Genomic DNA, 24792 nt, shown 5'->3' with positions numbered 1-24792 from the left:
TTGGTGAATCTTTTAATGTGCTGACGTATCAGTACTAGGCAGCATTTTTACATACTAGAATCTGCAGATCAGAATGCATTAGGAACAGTAGTACAGCAGAATTTTTAAAAGCATATGCAATCACTGCAGCACCACAGTGAGGCCACTAAATAGGTTTCCCCAGCTAACGCTAGCCAAGCTGTTCAATTAAAAAAAAAAAGATTAAGAAAACACGGTGCAAGATCTTAAGGCCTACGGTGATCCACCTTCAGACCTCCGACGATCAAACACCATATGTTTTATCGTACCGTGTTTTTAAATCTTTTTATTTTTGTTGAACAGCTTAGATAACGTTAGCTGGGACACACGGTATATCTACATCTTTCACAATACCATGTGCAACTTCTATAACAAAAAAAGGAAAACAAAAGACCTAGGTAGGTACCGCTTGTGTCAAATGTACTGTATACCGTACATTTCCTTAAATGTAGGCTAAATTCTCTGCTATGCTGAACAACCTGAGGGCTTTGACTTAGTTCCTGCAGATTCAGTAAACTTCTGTTAAGATGAACTTTTGATAAGATAAACACATTTTCATGGATCTCCATGTTCACCTTCAAGGAGCCTACTACGCAGCAGAGTTGAATCTCGATAATTCGAACTCGAAGGGGTTCGAAAACTTGTTCGAATTAAAGGAAGCTCATAGAATGGTGGCCTTATGGGCAGCGCTGCGTTGGGCGGCACATGTAACACGAGTGACGAGTTCTTAAAGTGTGGCTTCACAGCAGCAGGGCATGTGCTACCGTGAAGCCGCACCACAAGGCAAAATTCACATGTAACCTGCACCCGACTTACCTGCTAAATTTTTTGAATATTTGGTTCAGGTTAGGTTATATGTGTAAAACTAGGGTACTTGCAACGGGAGACGGGAGCAGCAGCCAGTGCGTAGTCGCACTGTTGAGTCTGAAGCCCTGTCACGCGAGTTGGCGCGCTGCTGAGCACAGCCAGCAGTGCGGCATGTTTGTATTAACCACCGCAAACGCTTATGTATTCGAACTACCGGGTGTTGTCGCACACTGAAATGCAGTTGACTTTCGTTAGTTCTACCCTGACAGAAAGGACAAAATTGATAGAATTATCTGGCTGGTCGAATAAAGATGCAGAAGAAACGCCAAAACCCACCACTGATTCATTTGGCAGTGGTTGCCCAATTCTAACATGCCCCCAAATCAAATGCACGCCCGCCTTCTATGTGTTCAAAGTAGAAGACTAACGCAGAAGTGATATAAAAGCTCCCAAAGAAAGGAGAAATCTAACGCGCACCACATTTTTTAGCAAGAAAAATGGGCAAAGATCTCACCAAGGGCGGGCATTTTTCTCAAGTCAGCTTCGCCGCACGGTTATTTTTGAAGTCAGCTTCACCTCAATAAAGGAGTATTATGCGGTAAAGCACTCAAACGCCGCGAACACGGTTTTGGTTTCGTGTTCGATTGCACTACGCAGGCCATTTCCGGCCCAATTTTCTTGGGAGGAAAAGGGGGGGGGGGGGGAGTCGTGCGTGCTAGAATCGGGTAAATACCGTAATCAAACATTGTGAGCTATCGTTACTGATTCAAAATCTTGCTTTGGAAGGCCAAAAATTGGCGTTTTCGACGAGAGATTACGTGTGTTAAACGCATTCACCGTTTCTTAAGCTCCGCTGAGATATGCTGCCGCTCAAGGAATGGCGATTGGCGTCACCAAAGGAGGCAGGTGCATGCATGCTGACTGGTCAAGTTCGAATGATCCGGCGAAGGCCAATTTCAGGAACTAAATACAGTTAAACATTGATACACAGAAAGCGGCCGCAGAATTTTCCGAATTATCGGGCAATCGCAAAAAAACTAATTAAATTAAATCCTAAAAGTTATAAAGTATGGGGTTTTACATACCAAAACCACAATCTGAATATGGGACTCCGGAAATTTTGACCACCTAGGGTTCTTTAACGCACGCATAAATATAAGTAGACGGGTGTTTTCGCCCCCATCGAAATGCGGCCGCCGTGGCCAGGATTCGATCCCGCGACCTCATGCTTAGCAGTCCAACACCATAGCTACTAAGCTACCACGGCGGGTATCGGGCAATCGAAAAAAGCAAATTTGAATGAGAAAACAATTCATTTTGATAAATTTGTGAGTCTGCAACGAACGATACTGTTTCAATCCACGTACGCCGACCATATCCTCACATCGGCGGTACGACTTAAGCGAAGCCAGCCACGCTTTGGCGTGCACTCCGCCCCCGCGGTTGATAGCGTCGCCCGCACTGGGACGACATTATCAGGAAAAGCGTCGGCAGCGTGGGGCGATAGCTTCGTCTGTCTCTCGCTCCAACGGGTCACCGAAATTCGAAATTACGCAATCTCCAATACTAAACGCTCAGGAAGACAGCTCACATGTTGCCACGCCGTCTCGGCACACCCACTCTTTGCACATACGACAGATACCTCTAAGGCAGGGTGCGCGGCTGCGTATGCGTTCAGCCGCGCTTACAGCCACGCGCAGCCACGGCCTAGACACGCACCAACTTACCCCCCGCCCCCATCGCGTGTGCTTGATCGCGTTACCGTGAGCTCACTCCCCTCCATCTCTTTCCCTTTACTCGCGCGGGAAGGTGTCATTCGTGAAGCCACCATCCTTTTTGGCTCGCCCTTACTTTATACGGAACATGATACGGCTCCCGGCGGATTTGAGAGGTGCGTTAGCAAGCAGCATCTGTAATTCAATCATTTGACCATCTGCGTCCGCAGAAGTTTCCATTTATTGTCTCGGCATTCCTTTGCGGCGGCAGTGAAATTTAGTTAAATTGAAATCGCATACAAACACACTTCATTATATTGAGGTTTTAAATACATGGTGTTCTATGGACAAGAGGTTATAAAAAGTTAAATTGCAGTTATATCCAGGTTATTTGTTATATCGAGAATTTCGTTATGCTGAAGTTCGTTATATCGAGGTTTAATTGTAACAAAAGTTTGAGCCCACAGAAATGCATGGGTAGCAGCCAGGACTTCCGGTTGGGATCGAATTAACCAAAAAAATTGAATTAACCAGAGTCAAATTAGTGGAAGTCTACTGTACACATATTTTAACAGGACCGTGTCAGTTCAAGTAAACCAGAAGTTTGAATTGAGTGGGTTTGAATAAACGAGACTCCACTGTACTACACCCAATACCAGAGCTGTGTCTGCACTGTGTAGAAGAGTTCCTATAGTGTAGAAATAGAAATTCTACAAGGTTCCAGAGTTCAAAAACGACACTACTTACTTAGTAGAGCTTCATAGTGCCAGCAGTCATGCGGCAACAGGAGCCCTACCACATAGCCCAGCTACAGCTCTGGTCATCTGGTCATAAATCCAGTGACCAATAAACTGTGGAGAAAGGTTCGATGCATGCTTATGAATGAAGTCACCAGATTGTACTCAAGAGGCAATAAATGAATCATATCAACAGCACTTGGCACCTGGGAAAAATTTTGATTTGCATTAACACACGATTCACATCACATGCTGAGAATGTCCTGATGGGATGACAACATATACCCTTAACTATATGTCTGCAAACACAAGATGTCCTGCCTGTGTTGTTGAACAAGCTAACGTAGGCAGGTGAGCAAAAGAGTCTCGTTCACATAACTTCAGTCACCAGAGTGGCACACAATGCACACCTGTCATTTCAAGTGCACAAGTATCAATGTACCAGTGACCCACAAAATGTTTTCAGTAACAAATGAGCCAGAAAAAGGCCTCAACTTCAATCCTCAAACTTAATTTTTGTCCAAACGAATAACAGCATTCATGAGACTTCGTGCACCTTGAGCTTCCACTAATGTGTACTTTCTTCACATGCACAGGCTCCTTTCCTGGCTGCCATGGTTACCATAGAAGCTGTGTACATGATACTTTTGGCCATGTTCTTTCCCCCTAATGATTTAGTAGTGTATGAAAACACAACGGAAACAAGTAGGAACCAGTTTTTGAAAAGAAAAACAAGGTAAATGGATCATTTATTTCACGGATGGAGGTGAGTAAAAAAGAATGTTACACAGGACTAGAATGTGTGCCATAGCAAACATAGGTAGCTTAAGATAACATTTCCCCAGAGTGCTCACTGCTTTTATTAGCAGTTTGGCAACTTCCAAATTCACTGTGCTTAAACTTCGGAATTTCACTGGGTGAATGCTGCAGGTTAACATAGAAGCTGCTATCAGAATGCAAAAACAGAAATGTTTGTAGAGTGTCTCTAAGCTCTGAACCAGTTTGTTCGGGCAATGCAGTGCAGTACTGGGTAGAACTCTGGCCAGATTGCTGGCTCTCTGCCACCATGCCACTATGTGACAACCCAAAAATATGACCAGCAGCATCTGGAACTGCAGGAAGTGCCACATCTGAACTTACTGGCACAGGATGAACGCCTTCTATAGAATCATCACTTGATTCTACAGTAGCTAAAAGCCAGTCTAAACCCAACTCTGCCTGCTTGCAACAAGACCCTTTATTCAGCCTCCCTGTACTGCCATCAACACATGGCCAAGTCCTAGGCTGCGCTAGCTCATGAAACCACCTTGACTCAAAAGAGGAGGCGAGATCCTGTCCAGCTGTATCACTGTCTTGGATTGTCCGGAATGATAAATGAGGCACAGTCTGCTGATTGTCTCCATATTTAGGACAAGTGTAGTTAAAACTAAGGCATTCCACGTTGGTTGAAGTATCTTTTTCCCCTTCAACACTAGATGTAGGATCATTACCTGTATGATTAGGAGGCAAAGTAAAGACTGGTGATGTTAACACAGATTCAGGAAGCTGGCAATTAGGCAAATTTTCTGCTTTAACATCTGATGATGCGCCTTGTGGCTGTTCTAGGTCTGGCTCAAGATCACGCTGTATTCCACATCCAGAGTCAATCAAACACGGTCCACTATTGTCACACTGCTTCAAAGTTGCCAGCTGGTCAACACTTTCAGGATGTGTCAAGGCTGACCTGTCTGTAGACAATGTGTCCACAATAACTTGAGGAAGGGGTGCACTTCGTTTTATACGTCCTTTTAAAAGCATGCGTGGATGAGTGTGTCCCATAATTTTAACTCTTGTATTATGCTCTGTTTCAATGGTCTCACCATCTGAATCAGTATTAACACCAACATCAGTTCCTTGCCTTAACGTCTGCAGGCCATTGAAGTTCCTGTCATGACGGGCAGCCAAAGAATTCAAACAGACAGTGGGCAGCTCTCCTTCCCCCATACGTCTCTCACTTTCTCTCTTACTGGTAAAGTCAACCACATTTGCTCCTTTGCATGTGTGCTCATCAAATCCATGAGTAGGTAGCATCTCTTCAGATGATATGTCACATGTCAAAGAGTTGGTGTAGTTACTACCAAGTGCAGGATAAAATGTCACTACCAATGTGTTTGTGTCAATGCCACAAGTTGTGGCACGTCGCCCAGCACCGACACTTTCGACAACTTCATCTGCAGCAATTTTCAGCTCTGTGCCATTATGTGCATCAACAAACATCTTTGAAGCACTTTCACTTGTGCCTACAGCCAACAACCTCTCTTTTGATCCTTTACATACAACTTCAGCCAATAAATTTTCATCAGCATTCCTTACATCTTCAGCTACTTCCTTCTTTAAAGTCACGAGATCTCTGGCATTCGTGCTTGTTAAAGGAACATCTGATGGGACTGCAACGTTCACTTGTGGATTCTCACTGGCTGCACTCTCCTTTGCTGCCATCTTGGAGCACTTGCATGTGTTGAATCCCTGCGTGCCCAGGACTGAGCCAGCGAAGCATGCTTGGGTGCAAGTGCGTGCGCTCAGCATCAGCTCACGGTAGCAGTGGTGGCGACGGCAAGTTGGAGGTTCATTTAGGGGGCACTTGCAAAGGGTCAACGCACCTGATGGTCCATTGCCCCCTGGAACAGCACCAGAATCCTCGGCAGCAGGAGAGGTCATCTTGGGTGCCTCCCGGCTACCAAAGGTAATTTCATGCTGTCGGTAGAGCCTGTGGTGCTGCAGCTGAGACACCCACTGCTGGAACTGTGCTTGATTTTTTACCTGCACACACAGCAGGACTCTATTAGACAACTTAGTGCTTAAAACTGACACTTTTACCCACTGTTATCCTGTGCTCTGTGAGACCTACAAAGATATTGAAATGGAACAACACTTGTACTAGAACAGAAGCTCTAAAGATTGTTCACCCCACAGGTACAGTGGTGGCCTAGAAAGAATAATTGCTAATGCTGAAATATCATATGTCAGAAGAGTGCAAGATTTCTTTATGTAATTACAAACTCAAGAAAGCACCACACACATATCTGGAACTCTGCTCCAACTATGACATGATAGTTTTCCAATTTTCATACTTCAAAACTGCCAAGAATCCAACAATCATGTGACTGAGCTTCGTGAAGCCAACTTCCCAATGTCTTATAAAGAATGCACAGGAAAGGACACACCTGCACAGTAAAGGACACAGGTATGCGAGAAAACAAACTGACAAGGAGATAAGGGAGGCAACAACACAAGGCAGTTCAACAGCTCTATTTGCTACTGTGATATTCACGCAGACAGCCTCATCAAAGGAAACCCAGCTGCCCCAGTGTGCATGTATCTGGCCATTCAGGGCAGTTCACTGTACATTTTCTATGACGTTTTGCATAGCATGATGCGTTACCCATTGCCGCAATGCACACCCCCACAGGTTTAAGCACTTGGGAAGGGTAGTGTTCTTAGCCGAGTGTGCATCCCACTATGCTAAAATGCAACATATTGCAAACATTATTACACAAATATTCAAGTGTGAAATATCGCTACTCACATAATCTAAATGAACTTGAAACTAATATTTTATATATCAATGTTCATTACACTTAATCATTACATCAATCTCCAACTTCTCATTACTATTAGCTACATACAATGTCTTCCTAGGTTTTCAAGCAGAACTACATGCCACAAGCATGCATCTGTCAGTTGAACACTCATGAGCGAAAGTATATGCACTAGGGGCTTTGTAAAACAGCAGAATTGCTTCACTACCTACACATGCCACCTGTAATTAAGTTTTTGACACTACAAAACTATTTTTTGCCTACAACCGTTACTTCTACGTTGTGATACAGCAACTTCATTATCAAAAATCGCAGAAACTGACAGTTCTTACGCGAACATTACAAACATCATTTAATTTCAGTTCTGAGGATTCAAAAGTTCATCACAGTGAAAGAAAAACCTAAAACTTAAAATTAGATTATGGGGGTTTTAGATGCCAAAACAACTTTTTGATTATGAGGCACGCAAAAACCTAAAACTTAGAGTGCAAAAGAACAAGAACTATTAAGTCCAAAAAACAAGAAGTTTGTTCTAATTTCAGAAACACTTCAACTATATGAGCTTTAGAGCTAAATATGTAGACCACAGCGATGCAGTTATGAGAATTACCATGACAAAGATGCCTCAAGGAATTCTGCCACATTTCTTAGTAACCACAACAAACAAAACTGGCACATGAGAAAACTGACCCATGAGCCTCACTGCTGACACTATGGCACCTTTATGCCAATACAACAATGGCCATGCAAAAAAGTGTCAGAAGTCTGCAAATGCCATACTATTTATATGATTTCTTATCATTCCTCAGCAACATGTGTAATTTTTCAAAGCAGAAAAAAAAACAGTAAACGGGAATTCAGGCATACCTTTAGATGATAAATAAATTCCTCAGCATCAATGTCAATTCGCCGCCCTTTGCTTTTTGTGGAAATTACAGAAAGCCCAAGGTCAACTGACCCATGATTTTTTCCTTTTGCCATCTGCAATTTGAAAAACCTATTAGTCCTCTATGACAGGCAAAACCTGAATAGAGCAACATTCAAACAGAGAGTACTCACATCTGTTGAAGACTTTGCATATGTTAGGATCCCCTTCTCAACACAAAAGAACCGCTGCAAGAGGGCACCAAACAGCTTTGTAGTGTGCACGCAAGCAAATGCTCAAAATGGATTCACCTATGAGTGGGATCAAACGCAGAAGCTGAATGCTTCAAAAGTTAGCCCCAACTAACCAGCTCCTAGCAGTGATGCAAAAAATGAGCACCAAAGCAACAATGTTTTACACAGCAAAACACAATTGGCAACACAGTGTTTATATAAGTGTAGATGTCAGCTGAAGTGAGGCACTGCCTGACTTGTACAAAGCACTGGCCATGAACATAACTCAAGATGACAGACTAACTGCAGCAGTCAGATTGCTACGCAAGCAATAGTCATTAGTACCATAAAACCCTGCATATAATGCAATCTTCAATATCATAAGATTTGTAATCTTGTGGCCACAAAATGAAAAAAATAAGAATAAGTAAAATAAGGGAAGTTTACACTTATATACAACTACTAGAAATAATTCATTCTGTTCACTTAATAATGGGGTGAACAAATATTCTAACCTTTTGAATAATGAATCGAATAGTCACTATTTGTAAATGCAGATATTTTTCGAATAATTTTTTAACATTTCAAAACTTCAACTGCGCCCAATTAGACATTAGAGCAAAAGTACGGTAAATTTTCACCCCCATGGCCATAGTATAGGCATAAAACATGAGAACTTGTGCAGCGGAGCAGGCTGGCAACACTTAGGTAGCCATATCTTAAACGGTGTACAGCGATCATTCCCACTCTCTGAACAGCCCTGTACATGCAAATAAACTACTGGCTTGCTCTTAGGGCGCCTCACCAGGCCACATAGCAAATTTTGGCTATATGCTGGAAGTTGTTGCGTACTTTCTAGGGAGCGTTCTACTGCAAGACTTTCTGAAATTGGTTCATTAAAAGCTGAGATTGAAATATTTCAGTGGCACAAACCCATGATTTTAGGAGGCGAGTGTCATCGCCAACACAGACACTCTCTCCAATTGCCCCCGTCCAGCCTCGGCAAGCAAAATACCTTCCCTGCGTTCTCCCATACCAGAGCTGGAGGTGGATCACATGGTGCATACGTCACAGGCCCCATCTACTTTTCTTTTTCTCGAGCTTTTTTGCTGTGCGGCGCACTTCTGCTGGCATTATCGCGGGTGAGCTGTTGCATTTGTCCTGTTTTGCGCAGCACACAATTTTGCACGCTGTGCACAATAACACCTAACTGGCAGTATAAGTCAGTGCTATACGAACGCTCAGGCAGACACACGCAGATCAAAAAAAATTATCGCATGCTGGAACACGGTAGAAAATTACATAGTTTCGTTGTCCATGCGCGCAAGTGAACGATTTCTCTTGCTGTGGTGCGAAGTAAAACACACAGACATTTGGTTTGTGTTTTATTATTTCTCTAAAATTTAATTCATCTATTGAAGCAATAGTTTACACAAATAACAGATGTTGCCTTGAATAATTAAAGTGTCCCGTGTCAGAGCTACGTCACAGCATATACATGTACCATGGCAGCTGGTTAAAAAAGAAAGGAAGGTGCGGCGTGCCACGTCAGGGGGGCTGCAATGGGAGCGAGTGTCTCAGCCATAGTTGCATTCTCGAGCCGCTTGGCTGCGCCATACAGCACTAGCAGTCGGGGACGGGACGTGTAGGTTTCCATGGGTGACATCGTTCAATGTGCGTTCCTTAGGCATTTTCTATGCCGATCCCACACAACAGTCCCCAACTGGTGGCGCGGTGTAAGATAGCATTTTCGGTGCACGCGGCAGGCCCCGCCTTTTGTTTTTATCCAGAGGCCGTGCATGTATGTAGGTGCGCTTGCTGATATATATCATCCTCCCCGTCTTGGAGCACGGCGCCCACGAGGAGAAGGGCAAACGGTGTTTAGTTTGAAATTTCAGCTCTTTCTGTGGCGCACAGCAACGTAATTCTTAGCACACACAATCTTGAGCATGCACTGTATGCACTGTGCTTGTCAGCTCAAAATGGCCAGACCTGATGAGGGGCCCTTTAATGTTCTATTGGTGCTTTTAATAAGAAAAATGTTTCATAACGATGTAATGACAGAAACTTGCTGACATTAAGATAATGGGATGTGAACATCGTTTTATACTAATTGTGATAATGTCTACTTATTATTTGAACACTATTAGAAAAGTATTCAATATCCAATTAACTTCTGACACTATTCAATTCGTATTCAATTGGTTCTAAAAGATCACTATTTGCACACCCCTACTTAAGAACAAAGGGACAGAGATACAATATGCAAGAAAGGGGTAAGGCGTGCAGACATGGACACAAAAGAAGTGGACAACACTTCTCTTGTGTCCGTGTCTGCACGCTCTGCCCCTTTTTTGCATTATGAATCCTTACCAACTAGCGCCGCTTTCTGTCGTTCTAAGAGAGATACAAGTTTTAATGGTATGCTTAAGAACAAGAAACTTTGGTACCTATATGTAATATAAAATGCAATTTTCATGTATCAAAACGTGGAAGAAGTCTCAGCAGTATTACATGCATAACTTTGTGGTAGTCTGGTCAAAATGTGAATCCACCTAATCCCTATCCTGCCTGCCTTGTACATGAGTTTCTTTCTACCAAGAACTTCAGCAACAATATTCAGATAATGTTGACAAACAGCACAATAAAAGAGCAAATAGAAATATACACTGAAATATGTCCTGGCTTCTTGAAGCAAAAGGGAGAGAGAGAGAGCATGTCGTTTGCACCGGAATTAATTTTAAAAACATACTATACATGCTAACAGAGCACATAAATGGGACAGATATGAGAGCGCTTTACTGCAAAGGTTCATTGATGATGTGCTGACACCTTTGTATTGGTTCTTGCAGATGAACATCCCACACATTTGACACCACTGTACTGGTTCTTGTGGATAAAGCGATTACACAGATTTTGGGTGCCCAAGCCTGTAGAGTCTCATGATACAGCAGCTTGCAAAGAGTGCAATGGAACCACTATTTTGACAATGGCTGGCCAATCTACTGAAGAACAATCCCTTAGTGCATTAGTGTGTTCACTCAGTCCAGGTACACATTGCAAATCATGTTTCAAAAGCAATCGTCATGCTCACAAGCATGCTTCTTGATACAAACTCAACAGGCTAAACAAACAATTAACTTCACAGATGTATCGAGAAGCTTGCTTGTGAGCAAGTTGATTACTGCAGAAACAGTCTACAATATACTACCTCTTTCATGCTACAACTACTACATAGGCCATACAGGCAGGTATATATAAATGATAGATTGCATGAAAACATGAACCCACTAAAGGGATCACCATTGAGCAATCTGGCTCAATCAAAATTATGTCAGCAACCCACTTTCTGCAAGCAGCCATATCGTGAAAACTTGTCAGAGTAAGCAGTATGAGGCATTCTTAAACCGAAAAATGTAAGACAAGTGCATCAACACACTACTGACAAATAGTCATGTCAATGAACTTTTCTTGTATCTGTCCCAATGACACTATTGAACCTGTTCAGGTTTTCATGTTCTGCTTTTTTAGTTATTCATTACAGAAGCACATATTTCTCCACTTTTTCTTCAAGAAATCATTTTGTAGGCCAGCACTATGCATGTCCCTTGTTTATGCATTACACCATGCTGTTTACTTTTTTTCTTTCTGAATAACACATCCCCAACTGTTCACCTTTCTGGATATTGACAGTCCTTGTTCCCTAACTTCCTAATGCTCAGGTAAGTTTAATAAGAGATATACAAAAGTTTGTTAAGCTGGCAACCCCAAAAATTGAAGTTACAGTACACAATAAGGCCAGCCTCATGTTCACAGCACTGTTGAAACTGAGGGATGCATGAAGGAGGATGAGGGTTGCAAGAGGAGTGCATTAAGAAGTGAAGAAGGTAAGATGGCCGAGATGGTGGCACCAGCTCCTACAACTCAAATTTCTTTTTCCGCTTTTAGCACCAGGTCCACCATCCTGTGACGGTCAAACAGTGTACAGAAAAGTGCATCTGCAGAATTCAAGATAGCCCTATTCGCTATGAGTATATGAGAGACCAGGTCATAAACAGGTGCAGGCATGTTATTTCACATGATCAAGACCTGATATCACACCACATGGGTAAGCTCAGTTACATTTGCTGCTGCAGCTTTCTGCTAATTACCTGACTGCCTAGTCAAATTTATTAACTGCTGGGAATTAATTTAAGCCATGAACTTTTTAATAGCTTGTACAACACCCAAAATATGAAAAAAAGAATAATAATTCTGACGCATCGTGTTTGCGAATTTGCTACCCTACAATGAAACATATCACAATTCTGTCTTATAGGTGGGCATAACCCCCACACTTAGGCACAATCATCTCAGTTTGTTCACAATTAAGAGCAAGCTTTAGCTCAAACCCTTCCCAATTCAAATACATCCAGAATTCAGAAATCCTCTCATTATGCAACAAATGAACCGATTTGAATTAAATTTGTTGCATTTTGAAGGAAAATGTCAAACTTTATGAACTGCTGGGAATTAATTTAAGCCATGAACTTTATTAATAATTTGTACAACACCCAAATAATGAAAAAAAAATAATTCTGATGCATTGTGTTTGCAAATTTGTAACCCTACAATGAAACTGATATCACAATTCTGTAAACAGGACCTCACAGTCCTATTCACAAAATAGGGGAACCCTTAGGCTCACATTATACATTCATTTGATTATGAGGCACGTCGCACTGGGACATACCGGATTAATTTTGACCACCTGAAGTACATTAACATGCCCCTAAATCTAAGCACGTAAGCGTTTTTGCATTTTGCCTCTATTAAAATGCAGCCACCGCGGCTGGGATTAAGGTGGGGACACATGAAATTTGGAACGGTGCGCCGGTGGGGGACCGGTCGCAATGGCAGACCAGCGGCCACCGCCTTTGTCCAGTGGAGTAGATATGACCGCCATGCTGCATGTGAAGCTCAGCACCGGCGAGTGGCAGCAGCCAATGAGAACGGGGAGAGTGCAATGTCACAATGCCATTGTAGCTAACTCAGCGGCGCACCTCAATAAAGCAAAAAGAAAACCAAAACCCACTGCTGAAGCATGTTGCTAGTGTCATAACAAATCTTGCACTAAAGTTAAACATATTTTGTAACTTTTTATTACAATAATTATGGCACACCAAATGTACAGGGGAGTTTATTTATAGTGAAAGACGATGGTACCACATGTTAAAAGAATGTGAATTGCCCATATGTTTCCTATTTCTCCACGCGTATTCCGAAGAAGTGAAGAGCAGTCTAGTAACATTGAAAATAGGCGGAGTTTCACCGAACCGGCGCCACCGGCACGCCGCTGCTGCAGTCACTCCCATGTGTCCCCGCCGGTAGTTTGCAAGCGGTGACTGGTGTGGCGCGCCGGTCAGGTTTCCACACATGTGTCTCCCGCTTTACATTCGCCACCTCAGCAGCGCAACACCATAGCTATTGGGCTACTGCGGCAGGTTTTTCAGGTGCAGCTTGCATAAGTGTGGTATTTGTTTTTTGTTACGATGGTAGACAGTTGTAAGCTTGTTGCTTAATATACATTTTTCTATTTTAGATTATTTTCGCAAACTAGATGAGGGTCTACATAAAAAAGTCCGAGATTAGACGTCACCCGTGACTGCCCATGGCAAACTGAAAATCTTGCATGCAACATACTGGGACGTCATATCCACTAACCACTAGGTTTATGCATTGCAAACAGAAATAAAATAAATATAATGCAATAAAACAAAACAAAAATTTGGCTCAATCTGTGCAAGCTTTTAGCAATCTGCCCATGTTAGCAAATAGCTTCTTGTTCTCAGGTTTCGTTCGTCATGCCTTGACTTATTGCCAGTTCCTTCCCTTTGAAAGTAATCACAAAATCGAGCCAATGACAGTGAGCTGCAGCTTGAGCTTTATGGTAAAATGTTTGTCCCTCACACAGTAAGCTCAGGTTCAAGTTCTGGCTGAGGTGTAGTATAGTTTAGTGTGTGACTGAAATTACATGTATATAACCACATTCCTCTGTTACAAAAAAAAAAGTTCAGAGGCTGAAGCAAGTGGATGGGCAGACTTGCAGTTGCACTGCTCGCTGGACACTAGTGTTTTCCTCCAGCATTGTACTAAAGAGCATTGCTGCCTCAACAATCACTTGGGCTCGACTTTTCAGCTGCTAACAGATGTGCAGGCAGATGTGCACGGATCATCATCATCATCATCATCATCATCATCATCATCATCAGCCAAGTTACGCCCACTGCAGGGCGAAGGCCTCTCCCATACTTCTCCAACTACCCCGGTCATGTACTAATTGTGGCCATGTTGTCCCTGCAAACGTCTTAATGTCATCCGCCCACCTAACTTTCTGCCGCCCCCTACTACGCTTCCCTTCCCTTGGAATCCAGTCCGTAACCCTTAATGACCATCGGTTATCTTCCCTCCTCATTACATGTCCGGCCCATGCCCATTTCTTTTTCTTGATTTCAACTAAGATGTCATTTACCTGCGTTTGTTCCCTCACCCAATCTGCTCTTTTCTTATCCCTTAACGTTACACCTATCATTCTTCTTTCCATAGCTCGTTGCGTCGTCCTCAATTTCAGCAGAACCCTTTTCGTAAGCCTCCAGGTTTCTGCCCCGTAGGTGAGGACTGGTAAGACACAGCTGTTATACACTTTCCTCTTGAGGGATAGTGGCCACCTGCTGTTCATGATTTGAGAATGCCTGCCAAACGCACCCCAGCCCATTCTTATTCTTCTGGTTATTTCAGTCTCATGATCCGGATCCGTGGTCACTACATGCCCTAAGTAGAGGTATTCCCTTACCACTTCCAGTGCCTCGCTACCTATCGTAAACTGCTGTTCTCTTCCGAGACTGTTAAACATTACTTTAGTTTTCTGTAGATTAATTTTCAGACCCACCATTCTGCTTTGCCTCTCCAGGTCAGTGAGCATGCATTGCAATTGGTCTCCTGAGTTACTAAGCAAGGCAATATCATCAGCGAATCGCAAGTTGCTAAGGTATTCTCCATCAACTTTTATCCCCAATTCCTCCCACTCCAGGTCTCTGAATACCTCCTGTAAACATGCTGTGAATAGCATTGGAGATATCGTATCTCCCTGTCTAACGCCTTTCTTTATTGGGATTTTGTTGCTTTCTTTGTGGAGGATTACGGTGGCTGTGGAACCGCTATAGATAGCTTCCAGTATCTTTACATATGGCTCATCTACACCCTGATTCCGTAGTGCCTTCATGACTGCTGAGGTTTCGACTGAATCAAATGCTTTTTCGTAATCAATGAAGGCTATATATAAGGGTTGGTTATATTCCGCACATTTCTCTATCACCTGATTGATAGTGTGAATATGGTCTATTGTTGAGTAGCCTTTACGGAATCCTGCCTGGTCCTTTGGTTGACAGAAGTCTAAAGTATTCCTGATTCTATTTGCGATTACCTTAGTAAATACTTTGTAGGCAACGGACAGTAAGCTGATCGGTCTATAATTTTTCAAGTCTTTGGCGTCCCCTTTCTTATGGATTAGGATTATGTTAGCGTTCTTCCAAGATTCCGGTATGTTCGAGGTCATGAGGCATTGTGTATATAGGGCGGCCAACCTTTCTAGGACAGTGTTCCCACCATCCTTCAACAAATCTGCTGTTACCTGATCCTCCCCAGCTGCCTTCCCCCTTTGCATAGCTCCCAAGGCGTTCTTTACCTCTTCCGGTGTTACTTGTGGGATTTCAAGTTCCTCTAGACTATTCTCTCTCACCTTATCATCGTGGGTGTTACTGGTACTGTATAAATCTCTATAAAACTCTTCAGCCACTTGAACTATCTCATCCATATTAGTAACGATATTGCCGGCTTTGTCTCTTAACACACACATCTGATTCTTGCCTATTCCTAGTTTCTTCTTTACTGCTTTTAGGCTTCCTCTGTTCCTGAGAGCCTGTTCAATTCCATCCATATTATAGTTCCTTATGTCCGCTGTCTTACGCTTGTTGATTAACTTAGAAAGTTCTGCCAGTTCTATTCTAGCTGTAGGGTTAGAGGCTTTCATACATTGGCGTTTCTTGATCAGGTCTTTCGTCTCCTGCGATAGCTTACTGGTTTCCTGTTTAACGGCGTTACCACCGACTTCTATTGCGCACTCCTTAATGATGCCCATAAGATCGTCGTTCATTGCTTCAACACTATGGTCCTCTTCCTGGGTTAAAGCCGAATACCTGTTCTGTAGCTTGATCCGGAATTCCTCTAGTTTCCCTCTTACCGCTAACTCATTGATTGGTTTCTTATGTACCAGTTTCCTCCGTTCCCTCCTCAAGTCAAGGCTAATTCGAGTTCTTACCATCCTATGGTCACTGCAGCGCACCTTGGCGAGCACGTCTACATTTTGTATGATGCCAGGGTTCGCGCAGAGTATAAAGTCGATTTCATTTCTAGTCTCACCATTCGGGCTCCTCCACGTCCACTTTCGCATAACCCGCTTGCGGAAAAAGGTATTCATTATCCGCATATTATTCTGTTCTGCAAACTCTACTAATAACTCTCCTCTGCTATTCCTAGAGCCTATGCCATAATCCCCCACTGCCTTGTCTCCAGCCTGCTTCTTGCCTACCTTGGCATTGAAGTCGCCCATCAGTATAGTGTATTTTGTTTTCACTCTACCCATCGCCGATTCCACGTCTTCATAAAAGCTTTCGACTTCCTGGTCATCATGACTGGATGTAGGGGCGTAGACCTGTACAACCTTCATTTTGTACCTCTTATTAAGTTTCACAACAAGACATGCCACCCTCTCGTTAATGCTATAGAATTCCTGTATGTTACCAGCTATGTTCTTATTAATCAGGAATCCGACTCCTAGTTCTCGTCTCTCTGCTAAGCCCCGGTAGCACAGGACGTGCCCGCTTTTTAGCACTGTATATGCTTCTTTTGGCCTCCTAACTTCACTGAGCCCTATTATATCCCATTTACTGCCCTCTAATTCCTCCAATAGCACTGCTAGACTCGCCTCACTAGATAACGTTCTAGCGTTAAACGTTGCCAGGTTCATATTCCAATGGCGGCTGTCCACCCGAGGTCAAATTATCCGGCACGTGCCACGCTGTAGATCAATAGCACAGAAGGCACAGGCCATCCAAATGCGTTACTCCTAGCCATGGCCAAGATCGAATAAAGCAAAAGATTTACTAAGCAGAGTCAAATTCATCAAAGTCTAGCATATTTTCATCTGGTAGGTGTCCCACCATGGTGCATGCATAATATTTCCTCTGCAAAGATAGAATACTACCTTGTGCCATCCTTTAAGTGGCCACTTGCGGCGCTTAAGCAAGTAGCCCTCAAATTTTCTTGGCTTGTCATCACAGCGCTGGCCTGTGCGCAGCCCCTGCATAATTTCCCAATCAGCTGCTCTGCGACGCCGACTCGAACCAGTGGCTGGTGCTGGCACATCTGGTCGAACAGCTGCTGCATCTGGGGCTGCTCGGCTGCCGGGCTCACTTTGTTGAGATGCTGGGCTACTCCGGCCAGGGCTGGCATCCTGGTACATAGCCAAAGGAAAGTTTGATTTTCACTGTACAATTAAAATTCTTCAAGAGGAATAATGCATCAAAATTGTGACTTATGTTTACACTAGATTCAATTATATAGTTTCAGGTTCCGGCATGCAACAGTTTATTTTACAGCTACTATGCTCCCTCTCACCAACTCTATGCAATAAGGCAAAAGCTGCAGCATGTGTCAGCCAATCAGGTACGTGAGAAAGCTAGCCATGTGTTTTAAAGGGGAGAGGAGGGCTTTAATTAGGGTGCCGCAAATCCTTGTATAATCCTTCCATTCTGTTGGTGTCACATAGAGAGTGTTGTTTAGTGACAGACAATAGATGAGCCCTACTGGTTTCCTTTGCCGTCTGGTTGACGCAAGCCCAAGCTTTCGCTGCACACTACACTGAATTAGTGAGACAAGAGCTCAGTTCCCGATTCCCACTAAGCAGACAACTAGGAACTAATCCAGACAATTACTTCCAAAAGAGGACACAATGAAAACACAACCCAAATTGCATCACAGAAATGAAGATGAGGTCAGAGGTTAGCCTGTCCATGTAAGCACTCGTTTTTTGTGCCGTCACTGCTCTGTCAGAAGACTAAAAGCTGCTCTACCATCTATGCATGACAATAGGTGCAATACGTACCGAGTCCGAGTTGTTATTTGTGGTGGTAGTTGTGGTGGTAGTGGCGGTTGCAGTGGCGGCCATTTCTTGTTGGGGCTCTTCCATGTTGGCACTCCCTCAGAGGGGCCAGAGAGTTGAAGAGTGTGCAAATGGCTGCTGTGGCTCACGGTCTAGCGGGCCAAACACTCGGCACATTGCAGCACCCTGGAGCTCCCACAAGTGGCCTACACCTCCTCCTACATAGAATTAAGACAGGCATGGAATGGCTGCATCACAATAAGAGTTACGTCCAAAAGCACCTTACCCAGCAAAATGCACAAGTACAAGTAACATTAAATGCCATTATTTCTTAATATTCATAACCTCAAGCAGCAAATGTGTGCAAGAGTGTGTAGCACTGATCATTTAAAGGTCATCAAGCAAGAAATATGCATGATGCACAGTATAAGTAACAGCCTCATTTTAGTAATGTAAAGTTTGAATGTTTCCAATGCATAGCATGCTGATGGCCTATGTGGAAAAAAAATAAAAACAAGAAACCGTGTGTGAACATGAAAAAAAAAAGGATCAGTGAAAGACAAAAGAGTATGTTCCCTTTGTTATGAATTCAGAATTTATAAGCATGCTTTGGAATTCTTGTTTTATCTGAAAATGCTCCTTTAGAATTCTCTCTACAGGCTATTTTTTTAATGGTTTTCCGTTAACATAAATATACCTCGAATTGGAGAGACTGTATTCTAAAAGTAAAAATTAATCCACTGCTGCAACAAATAAAAAAAATTTTAAAAAGCTTTTGTGTGACAGCAAGAATGACAGAAATCCAAGGTAAATAAAAAATGTCAATTTAAAATGGTGCAATGTGAAATCAGTGAAAAGGATTGTTCAAGTAGGCAGATTACACACTTAACCACAAATTGACTACTAAATGAAGTCTGAAAGAGTTTCTACACACACGTGATCATGTGATAGCATTCACTGACATGAACTATCCATGTCTACTGCATAAATGCAACGTCTACTTTTTTTCTGTCATACATCATGATGCCTCATTAGCTCATAGTTTGAAATGCACACACTATTAAAAAAAAAAGTAAAGGTTGGCCAGCCTTTACTTTTTGTGAATTGGTATAATTTTGAATGGCTTTAATCGTAAGTGATATACCTTGGGTTTTTCACATCATAATTTAAAGTGGATATTGGCTTATTGGAGTTTTAGCATATATCTGATTGTTCTCAGTAAACAGTCACCAAGAATATTGTCATGACACTTCTCAGGATGCCAGCTTAATTTGTAAAATTCCTTGTGTAAATGTACTTATATCTCTCAGAATTAAAATTTTCAAATTCATGTTTCCATTCTCTCTCTCTGTATACTTAAACTAGTTGCAGCCTTGTAGATAGTCTTATAATAATGTTTGTCCCAGTATACACTGTGCCAGTACTAAGACAGGAAGGTTGTTCCTGGGAACATTAATAATGATGATGGTGGTGATAAAAAAAAATTATGGGGTTTGTTCTCCAAATCAATACAGGGACTACGAAAGACATTGTAGTAGGGGGCTCCAGATTAATCTTGACTGCCCGGGCTAGTTTACCGTACAACCAAAGCACAGTACATAAAATGTTCCACCCTCATTGGAACGCAGCCATCATGGCCAGGAATCAAACCTGCAACCTCAAGCACCATGGCAGATCAAGATAGTGATCATATTACTTTGTTCCCTATCAGCTTAATTTTTGCTTGGAACAGTCCATGATTAATAGTCTTGTTAGCCCTTCGAAGAAGTTACTTTCATAGTGTTGCTGTGTCAACATCAACACCCATCATCTGTATTTTACAAGGCCACAAGTGATGTCATCCAAGGTTCGTGCTGGGATGCTGTCTCCGCATTCGGAATAAAATGTTTTGTCAGCAAAGTCTCATGTTAGGCTAGTTGGTGCATTGACAGCAATGTTTTGTCAGTTGACACAGCGATTTTGCCATTTTTACTGTTTGCTGACAATGTGAAAAGCCTCTAATGTGGTCAGAAATGCTTACGACAACCATGTTCTTCATCTAGACAGTGCGAGCATACATTGGTGTACTAAAAGTAGTCAAGCCCTAAATGCGCCAAAAATGAAGGTTTTATTCCTACACAATATTTTGTCCCTGTTTGTCTTTGCACACAGTGATAAACAATGTCTTCCTTCCTGGTTTAATAAAACTTGTTGTTGGGCGAGTTGGTTCGTACACCAAGGAAATAAACATACTGCGCAAAATTGGGCTGCAGGAAACTACGAACCATTGAAAGTACTCAGACAGAACACCAAACCTCTCACCACCACATTCAGCTCATTATCCAATGTGCACTTTGTGGTGTGTGTGGTAGAAGTGTCTTGGACAAATTCCAGTACTTTAGAATGTCATTCCCCCACTTGAGTAGGCCTCTGCTGCCTATTATTATTATTGTTGTTGTTGTTGTTGCTGTTGGTGGTGGTGACGACGATGACGACGCATTATTTCAAAGGCAGTGCAAAGTAGCTATGTATGGAATGGAGTATATTATACCAGAATCAACAATATACATCCACAATACTCGCAATGTGCACATCTCCTCACAACACAAGAATGTGAAAGTTGCAAACACCTTTATGAACTGATTAATGGGTGGTATAATGGGTGCCTAGCGTCGAATGAAACTAACAACATGGGAAATGATGCCATTGCAAAAATTTAGCTCCTCTCTGTATTCATAGTGCTCCAGTGTAGTGTTCAAGTACTTAGTTCCGTAGCCAATGTTTCTCTCCCCAGTGGTACCATGTTTTCAACCACATTTTATTTTTTAGAAAACAAGAAAACTAGTAGTTTTGCCACTACAGAAATGCAGCCGCCGCAGCCAGGATCGAACCCACGAAAATGACACTGTGTATATTATGGGATTTTACATGCCAAAACCACTTTCTGATTATGAGGCACGCCGTAGTGGAGGACTCCGGAAATTTCAACCACCTGGTGTTTCGCATTTTGCCCACATCAAAATGCAGCCGCCATGGCCGGGATTCGATCCCGCAACCTTGTGCTCAGCAGCCCACCACCATAGTCTCTGAGAAACTACGGCGGGTGTCCTTAATTCTTGTCTTTGTTAATATCCGAAACAGGAAACTGATGACAAATGAGGTCCAGTTACAAAATTCCCATTTCTCTGTGTCAATGTGTCAAGGCATAGCCTATTATCCAATTTTGTAATTCAGCCAGAAGCAACAAATGGGCGATTTGACAGACTGATTGATTGCCTCAGTGAGCGGTTCGTGCATCTGTTAATTTTTATGCCCTAAAGCTATACCCTGGTTATGAAGGACACTGTATTCAAAGGCTTCACCCACAATTCACAGTATAGAGGTGTTGCTTTCTACCCCCATCAGAACACGGTCACTACAGCCACAAAAGTGAATATAGAAGAGGAAATGAACTATCGAATGTTAAGCATGAACAAATGTACCGTATGTAAATTTTCAAAATTTAGGTATGGCAATTATGGCAATGAAGGCAAAACACACACAGAAATACACTCTCAATTTTATATTCAACAATCTTTACCAACCTGTCTAAGGTCTGGTTCTTCTAGTTTACTCTGCACAGTATGGTACAATGGAGTCGATATAGAACAGTATGACTTTGAAACTAAATATGCAGGGCACTGCAGAACAGCATAGAAATTATGGATCAACTGTAAAACGCAAATACATCAGAAAACAGCATGAATTTTTAACATAACCAAGTGAGCCAAGCTTATATATATATATATATAAATATATATAAGCACATTAAAAAGTCTCACTCTAGTGTCAGGCTTTAACGAAAATTTTGTATAACATGCAGATGCACATACTACAGTAAAACCCTGTTGCACAACTGAAGATCTGGGTGATATTTTTTTTTTTTATTTACACCCAAAGTGGCAGTTAAAACAATCCTAATGGACTCATTACATTCTCCTTCTGTGTAACACTCTGTTGCGTGTGCAAGCGATGCAATATACGGAGCAAAATTTCCACAAGCGTGGTCACAGCTCAGGAGCCAAGAGCGTACAGAACAATGCAAGTTTTCAATCTGACTCTCGTTACGGCTACACTATCTACTTGACATGTTCGTCATCAGCAGCTGCAGAAATGTTTGTGGGACATCCATTCTAAACAATAGTGCACTCCTTTGTCGCGTCACTTAAGATGACTGCATGATGAAGTAAGCGATGTATAACTTGCAGTACTGTTTCAACCCGGTGTGTCTGCTCGCGAGTGCAGTGCCTCACAGATAACAAAACTAAGGAGTGGCGAGTAACGATTTGCAAATGCGACACATTTCAGTGGAATGAATGCACATACTTGAAGTCACTCACAGTATTTATTTTTTTTCCTTCTATTCTCTTTTATTTTCAGTTTCTTAAATAAACGAAATTAAAAAAAAAGCTATTACCACCGCGGCGAAAGGATTACACGAGCGATAATAGCATACAACGACCGAAATTCATCCTCATAATATTAAAACCATTAAATATAGGCGCATGTGAACGCCTCGCTCGGTTCTGAGGTGTCGCTAGCATAATCTAGACATTTCCCAAACACGACGCAAGGTAGGCATCGTCGAAGTTGCATTGTATTTGGGAAGTCAGCACAAATTTCAAGCGCGTCATTTTAGCAGCAACGACACAAATAGAAACTAGTGGAGCACACAACAGTCACGTTTATCGCGACACTTGGTAATCACTGTTACCTTTCCGCAGGTGCTCAAGGTTACAGGTAGTACGTGTACAAGGAAACTTGGACGCCGTACTCATACCTACTCAGCAATACGTAATGCAATCGAGCCTCCGCAATCATAAAAATAAGTCTTTACAGTAAACGTGCGCTCGCAGCTGTTGTGTTTACTCCAAGACGGCGAACGTAAACCAGTGCGAGTAAAACAAACGTTAAAGCAATTACTCAGCAATTCCTTAAATAGTCATCATCCATGCTGTCAATATGCGTTTTATTTCCTCTTACAAAACGTATCTCGGCAAAATTGTCATCATCTCCGCTAACTCACGTGCAAAGTATTGCACCAAATGATTCTGGCGAGCACAGAAACTTAAACCAACCGCGACAGATGGATCCCGTAACGGCAACTGCAGCACCGGTGTCAAACGACCACTTTCGATCGCGATCATGCCCAATCCGGATCGAAATTCTAGACCGCAATTGGCTCCCTCACGCAGTTTGCGCAAATGAACCAATCGCAACCGAGACATTCGATCCGGATCGAGTTTGATCGCGATCAAAAGTGCGCCGTGTGACACCCGTATTACAAACAGTTGAGAAATCCTGACTCCGGCAAGCGCTGAGTTAGGCCTAGTAAGCGTTGCAAGAGGAGCAAAAGCTTTCATGCAGTTTAGATAAGAAATAACCACTGATGACGAAGCGAACGACAAGACATGCACTCCTTGAAGTGACTCGGGCGCAAGTCGCGACAGAAAGCGCTCGCATATTACCCCATTGAACCCGCCACTCCTCCTTACCTCGGCAGCCGAGCAAGCCGACGAGCTGACCGCCGCACCGGAAATATTTTAACCGGAAGCCGGGAGCCTCGCCCACCAGCCCCACCTGGAAGGAAACCCTGCCAACCTAGCGTCGAAGGCTGAGAATCGATACCGCTGCAAAACTTTTCCTCTCTGTATTCATAGCAGTTCAGTGTTGTGCTTAAGTGCGTTGTTCCATATCCAGGGAAAACACGGGGAAGGCGGGAGATGGAAATTCAAGGCGATCAGCAAAACGAGAACAAGGTGAAAGCAGGAGCCAACGTTTCGACAAGTACTGCTTTCACCTTGTTCTCGTTTTGCGGATCGTCTTGTTCCATATCCACGGTTTCTCGTTTGTCTCTTAAGAAATAATTCGAAAATAGGAAAGTATTCCAAATGTACTTCAATATATACTGCATGCATGGAGCAATCGGCGCAACGAATGGCAAGCCGACGTCGTAGAAGAGACACGTCATGTCTCTCTTTCACCTACCCGCTGATGCATTTTGAAAACAGAAAACGTCAGGAGCCCACAAAAGCATTGGCTCTGCATTACATCGAAGCAGAGAAGATTCCACAGATGCCGTGTTGCAGTTTTCTTGTAACAGTGCGCGCTCATTTAGTCACAGAAAGCGTTCCGATAAAGAGTGTATCGGTAAATTCGATTTATTCTGCAGCAAAGCAATAAAAAATGGGCGACGAACTATTTTGTTCTTTTTTTTTTTCTGCAAAGGTGGTCCAGCAGAGCTTGAGAAAGAGCAATTTAGAAAAAGTGCAGATGTCTCCGACTTTAATTGTCTATTGTTGCTTAAGTTAGTCAGATTAAATTTTGCGTTCCTCCTAATTACATAATTAGTCTTAATTAATCAACTTCTCAAATACTATATTATTAGACGAAAAGTGTCAACGAGAACATTGTAGAGCGACATGGAAAACTCCCAGTACAGCTTTCTGTTGCTCAATACGTGCCCCATAATAGTGTTTTTCCGAGCGTGAAGCCCGCGAATACACGCAAAATTGCCGCGCGACTGGCCGCTCGAGGGACTTTGCGTGTTTTCGCGGGCTTCTCTCACGCTCGGAAAAACACTCTTTAGTAGCACGCATTGAGCAACAGAAAGCTGTATCGGG

At 42.7% G+C, this 24792-nt stretch overlaps 1 protein-coding gene across 5 annotated transcripts in view; it reads right to left on the bottom strand.

Moving 5' to 3' along the window:
* Positions 1 to 24792, bottom strand: part of LOC126546183 (oxysterol-binding protein-related protein 6-like) — a 157768-nt gene that overhangs the window by 72040 nt on the left and 60936 nt on the right. For 2 of the 5 annotated variants that reach the window (XM_050194324.3, XM_055061553.2), the window contains exons 1-6: positions 23665 to 23746; positions 18155 to 18369; positions 17255 to 17503; positions 7915 to 7968; positions 7723 to 7836; positions 5917 to 6076 (exon numbers count right to left, since the gene is read on the bottom strand). In XM_050194324.3, coding sequence (XP_050050281.1) covers positions 5917 to 6076; positions 7723 to 7836; positions 7915 to 7968; positions 17255 to 17503; positions 18155 to 18238 — 661 coding nt within the window. In that variant the 5' untranslated portion in view covers positions 18239 to 18369; positions 23665 to 23746. The other 3 variants (XM_050194325.3, XM_055061552.2, XM_055061551.2) reach the window with 3 other exon arrangements.

This window comes from Dermacentor andersoni, chromosome 1 (genome assembly GCF_023375885.2).
Source record: "Dermacentor andersoni chromosome 1, qqDerAnde1_hic_scaffold, whole genome shotgun sequence".
NCBI classification, from domain to species: Eukaryota; Metazoa; Arthropoda; class Arachnida; order Ixodida; family Ixodidae; genus Dermacentor; species Dermacentor andersoni.
The sequence above is the reverse complement of the archived record's forward strand: the minus strand, read 5'-3'. Positions and strand labels throughout refer to the sequence as shown.